The 5,959-nt window shown below is 45.1% G+C and overlaps 1 protein-coding gene across 1 annotated transcript; it reads right to left on the bottom strand.

The window, feature by feature from the left end:
• Positions 1–4,616: 4,616 nt before the first annotated feature.
• LOC123352362 (olfactory receptor 51G2-like) lies at positions 4,617–5,552 on the bottom strand. The gene has a single exon (XM_044992339.1). The coding sequence runs from the start codon at positions 5,550–5,552 to the stop codon at positions 4,617–4,619; it is 936 nt and encodes a 311-aa protein (XP_044848274.1).
• Between the last annotated feature and the right edge of the window lie 407 nt (positions 5,553–5,959).

Raw genomic sequence — 5,959 nt, 5'->3', positions numbered from 1 at the left:
GAACAATTCCTTTTCCTGATGATAAGGCTGAGTCATGCTTTCTCCTGAATCTGCTGAGGGACAAATCCATCGACCAGGGCTCAGAGCAGGGTCATAGTGGACAAGCAACTCCACATGAGCTCCCAGTGTGACACATGTTAGAATATGGATTCATAGATTCATAGATTCTAGGGCTGGAAGGGATCTTGAGAAGCCATCGAGTCCAGTCCCCTACCCTCATGGCAGGACCAATATTCAGACCTGCCTGCCTATACTTTCAGAACTTAGGTGTATTTTTATCACTTAACTAGTTACAGGGGTATAAAAATAAAGAATTAAAACCACATCTGCCTGTGTCTGGGCCTTCTCTCACTAGGATAGTCTGAGGCCTGGTTCTTAGGCTAAGGCCTTTTGCTAAGCAGCAGGGGCAAAGGTAATAATTGGAGATATACCAATCTCCTAGAGCCAGAAGGGACCTTGAAAGGTCAGTGAGTTCGGCCCCCTATCTTCACTAGCAGGACCAATTTTTTGCCCCAGATTCCTAAGTGGTCTCCTTAAGGATTGAACTCACAACTCTGGATTTAGCAGACCAATGCTCAAACCACTAGAGCTATCCCTTCCCCCCAACTGTAAGCTGGGAAGTGAACAGTCATGTCCTCACATCCCAAACCCATCACACTGAAATAAGGGGGTATTGGGCTGTTAGGAAGATGATTCTGTCCTAATAATGCCCATCACCAGCAGATTTAAAAAAAAAAGAGATTAAGGGTAAGTCTACACTTACCGCGCGGGTTGACGCAGTGAATTTGACTTCTCGGAGTTCGAACTATCGCGTCTAATCTAGACGCGATAGTTCGAACTCCCCGCGCGCTCCGGTCGACTCCGGAACTCCACCACTGCAAACGACGGTCCTGCAGCGTCTGGACGGGTAAGTAGTTCGAATTAGGGTACTTCAAGTTCAGCTACGCTATTCCCGTAGCCGAACTTGCGTACCATAGTTCGACCACCGCCCTTAGTGTAGACCAGGCCCAAGATGGATAAAGAAAACTTAGTTTGCTAGCATCCTGTCTGGAAAGAATCCACTTCTCAATGGCTGTGGTTGTGAAACCCACATTACTGTATTGTTTTATCTTTATGGCCCCCACTTTTAATCTGTCTGGTTCTCTAATTTTTTCTCTCTGCTGTATAATTAATTTCCTAGGTGTAAGTTAATTAGGGTAGTGGGATATAATTGGTTAGAGTATTATATTACAGTATGTTAGGATCGGTTAGTTAAATTGCAGTAAAATGATTGGTTAAGGTATAGCTGAGACTATTACTATATAAACTGGGGTCGAACAGGAAGTGGGGAGAAGGGAAATTGGAATCATTTTTGCTACGGGGGGGAATGGGAACAGGGGATGGGGAATGGGGACGCAGACAAGGCTCTGCGGTATCAGAGCTGGGAAGGGGACGTGGGGTAAACACTTTGCGGCATCAGAGCTGGGATTCGAACACTGGGGAGCAGACTCAGCGTACAGAGATGAGCCCGGATGGTGTAAGGGGTTCGAAATATGCTTGCTTGGAAACCAACTCCAATAAACATCGCGTTGTCTGCGCTTCGTACTTCTGGTCTTTTGCTGCTTGCTGTCTGCGTGACAAGAACCAGGGAAGTGGGAGGGTTGAGGGAAAGCCCTTTAACAACTCAAAATGGGTGAATGTGACCCATAGGGACAAAGGCCTGTAAGGGACCTCCTGGGTCAGTGACTCCAGACCTTGCTATGTCAGGTGATCCCGACGTATCATCCAGTGTATAAACCTGTCAAGCTCCATCTTAAAACCAGCTGGGTTGTTTGCCCCCCACTGCTCCTGTTGGGAGACTGTTCCAGAACCTCCCTCCTCAGATGGTCAGAAACCTCCTTCTCCTTTCCAGACTGAGTTTAGTCTTGGCCTGTTTCTACCTATTTCTTCTTTTGCCAGCACTGTCCTTTAGCTTCACCCTCCCTGGTGTTTACTCCCTCGTCCCCCAGTGTGTTTATAGTGCAATCCCTGCTCAGCCTGTGTTGTGTTAGGCTAAACCAGACAGGCTCATTAAGTCTCCATGTAAGCCCAGTCCTCCATTGCCCTGACCATCCAGGGAGACGTTCCCTGCACCTCTTCCAGTTTAAATTCATCTTTCTGGAATAGGAGTGACCAGACTTTTACACAGTTTGCCAGAGGAGGTCTCCTCAGTGCCTGGTATAAGGATATTAACACTTCCCCTATCTCGCCGGACACATTCTAGGATCTCTTCTTTAGGGCCGGCCTTTGGGGTGGGAGGTATGGTTGACTGCCCAGGTGTAGCCCTGAGGATTAATCTGTTGGTCTGTATAAAATGTCTTTTTGATAAAAGTGTGTAGGCTGCATAGATTAATAGAATTATTTGCAATAAGCTGTAATGCAAGATACCTAGAAGCTTCTAGGCCAGACATCCTGGCCTATTTCCTCCGTGATGCTGAAAGCAACTTTTAAGACCCTTACTCAGAAAAGTAATAAAAGGATACAAACCTACGCAAATTGTCTAGGGACCTTTTGAATGTCTGCTAACCTTTCACCTAGATAGGGTGAAAAGGGGGGGAATTTCTGCCCACAAATCTCACACCTATACACCGCAGATGCGTACATATCTGTCATCCATATGCAAATAAAAGGTCAGCCTATGAAAAACAGGTACCCTCACCTTTCCATGGGGGAAAGACAAATTTGGGCATAGGAGGAAGGATTTCTCCCTATAAAAAGGGTGACAATCCTCCATTAGACAGGCGATACACCTATCTATTTCCTTATCGTCTCAACCTACATTGATGCCTCTCTCTCCTATGGAAGCTGTCAATACTAAGTCGTAGTATTAATTCTTTTCACAGCTGTAAGTATGAAATAATTCTCATTTCTGCTTTACTTTTAAACATCTAGACTAAAAAGGGTTTAACTCATAACCAGTTTCTTTATAACTTCCTCTATCAAAGGTGTGAACAACACCCTACTGCTACAGAGTGCATTTAGAACTGTGTATTATCATAGATTCATATCTCTTAAAGAACTGTGATATTTGTAACTTTGTAATCTCAAACTGCTTTTAACATTTTACATTTACTTCTTGTTTCATTGATTTTAAATAAAAGGTCTTGATTGACTATTTCTGTCTCAGTGTAATTTCCTGTCATATCCCCCCAATCTCCTTGTATAAATTCTGTGAAGCCTGATTCAAGACGAACTTTATCTTCTGATCACACATATTGGCGAGCCATACCCACATTATTAATATCTATTAATTATTATTAATATTATTAATTAATTAGAAAATTAATTATTAAATAAAACTAAATTAAGTGGATAAATTCCACTGTCCCTACTAACCCTCCCCAAATCAGGCTACACAGGGCAGCCTGACAAAGAGGGCGCCATGCGCAGGGTTTGTCTCAGGACTGGATTAATAATGGTGCCTGCCAATGGTGCCATGTCTCTGGGCCCACACTCAAAATGAGTCCTGGCCTGCTGGCCCGGCCTTGGTCTCCTTTCCTCAGTTCACTGTTCTTTCTCACCAGCGTGGGTTGGAGGAGGCAGCCCCTCTCATATGGCTACAGGCCTTAGACCCCTTTGCAACCTCTGTGTACAAAGTGGAGATCAGTAGCTCATGTCATCTCGGATGTAAGTGTCCAGGATGGAATAGGTGGCCTGTGTTTGTCATGGCCGTGTCACCAGTGCTGGAGCCAGGCGATGAACTGACCCTTTGTGATGTTCCCCTCTGGTGTTCTCTGGACCACTGATCTGCTTGGTCACTCCAATCCTGGGATCCAGACTGACCCTGCTCTGCTGTGAGAACCCCCACTCCTGGGCAGTTCACACACAGCCTCTGCCATGTAAGCTGCTGCTTGGATTGCGCAACCGAATGACACTAGCCAATATCTCCGGTCCCAGACACAACCCTAGGAACCTCCATCTTGCAGAGTCCATTTATGCCCGCTGGATGCTGTAAGCTTATATGAGTTCATCAATTTAACAAAGAAATTGATATGTACCAGGCTTGTTATCCCAAGGGGAGTCTCTGACATGCTTCAAACCAAACACACTGCTTCAGGTAGAATAAGCAAACAGATTTATTAACTACAAAAGATAGATTTTAAGTGATTATAAGTCAAAACACAACAAGTCAGATTTGGTCAGATGAAATAAAAGCAAAACACGTTCTAAGCTGATTTTAACACTTTCAATGTCCTTACAAACTTAGAGGCTTCTCACCCCAGGCTGGCTGGTTGCTCTTCAGCCAGGCTCTCCCCTTTGTTCCTGTGAGGCTGGGCTGGGTTTGTCCCATACATGCCCTGATGAGGTGTGAACTGCCCCTCTGCTCTTGAGGAGTTGTTGTCTGGGCTTGCTTTAATCCATGATGATACATTTTCATCTTCATAACTATATACATGAAATTACAACTTATAACATTATTATAACATTACTGTAACAACAGTTACCATAACATCACTGTAAAAGCAATGCTCAGTGCATCAAGAGCCTTCTGAAGACACTTTACATGACAAGCTTTGCGCTGGATACAACACAATCATATTATAAGGATGAACATGGAGGTGCAGGGGGGTCCCCTGAGGCACAGAGTGTCACAACCTTCACTTGATGAACAGCCTAATTATCCTCGAACGAAGGTGTTTGCTTTTCACACTGTACACTATTGGGTTCATCAGAGGCGGGACCAGCAGGTAGACATAGCCCAGGAGAATCTGAAGGAAGTGAGAAGAGCTGTTCCCAAATCTGTGTGTGACAGACAAGCCGATCTCTGGTATGTAGAAGAGCAGGACGGCGCAGAGATGGGAGATGCAGGTGTTCAGGGCCCTGTGTCTCTCCGCATGGGATGCGACACTCAGCACAGTTTTGAGAATCATCACATAAGAGAGAAAGATGAGCAATGAGTCCAAACCCACCATTAAGAGTTTAATAGACAAGCCATAGATGCTGTTGACTGTGATGTCTGAACAAGCCATCTTCATGACCTCCTGGTGCAGGCAGTAGGAATGGGAGAGGACATTGGCTCGACAGTATCGGAACCGTTTCAGGAGAAATGGAAATGGGATGTGAAGGGCCACTGATCTTAGCACAAAGAAAAGTCCCATTCTGGCTATTCTCGGTGGGGTTAAAATGGAAGCATATCTCAGTGGGTTAGAGATCGCGACAAAGCGGTCAAAGGCCATCAACAAGAGAATAGAGGATTCAATGTATGAAAGCGAGTGGATGAAGAACAGCTGGGCAAAACAGGCATCATGGCTGATCTCTCTAGAGTTAAATAATAATAGCCGCAATGTCGTCGGCATGGTGGATATCGATAAGCCAAGGTCTGTGACGGCCAACATGGAAAGGAAAATGTACATGGGCTCATGGAGGCTTGGATCTGTTTTTATCATGAACAGAATGACTGAATTTCCTACTATCGAAATGACATACACGAAGCAGAAGGGGACAGAAATCCAGAGATGGATGTCTTCCTGCCCAGGTGTCCCGGTGAGAAGGAACACTGCAGAGTTGAATTTGGTGTCATTGACAGCTGACATAATGTACTGGGCATGTCTGAGGAGTTTTGAACTTTCCTTCCTGAAAGGAAAAAGAACAGGATACTACATGATATTTAGTGAGACATTATTCTGCCCTCAGTGCAAGTCTAGAGACTCCCAGGAGCTCAAGGAAGATAAGCAAAACCAAAGTCTCGGGTTTAAGAACATAAGAATGGTCATATTGGGTCAGACGAAAGGTCCATCCAGCCCAGTATCCTGTCTCCTGACAGTGGCCAAAGCCAGGTGCCCCAGAGGGAGTGAACCTAACAGGTAATCATCAAGTGATCTCTCTCCTGCCATCCATCTCCACCCTCTGACAAACAGACACTAGGGACACCATTACTTACCCATCCTGGCTAACAGCCATTAATGGGCATAACCTCCATGAATTTATCCAGTTCTCTTTT

Source organism: Mauremys mutica, chromosome 1, assembly GCF_020497125.1.
Source record: "Mauremys mutica isolate MM-2020 ecotype Southern chromosome 1, ASM2049712v1, whole genome shotgun sequence".
Taxonomy (NCBI): domain Eukaryota; kingdom Metazoa; phylum Chordata; order Testudines; family Geoemydidae; genus Mauremys; species Mauremys mutica.
The sequence above is the reverse complement of the archived record's forward strand: the minus strand, read 5'-3'. Positions and strand labels throughout refer to the sequence as shown.

Coding starts and splice junctions, on each gene's coding strand:
- LOC123352362 (XM_044992339.1), bottom strand. CDS start 5,552: ATGTCAGCTGTCAATGACACCAAATTCAACTCTGCAGTGTTCCTTCTC.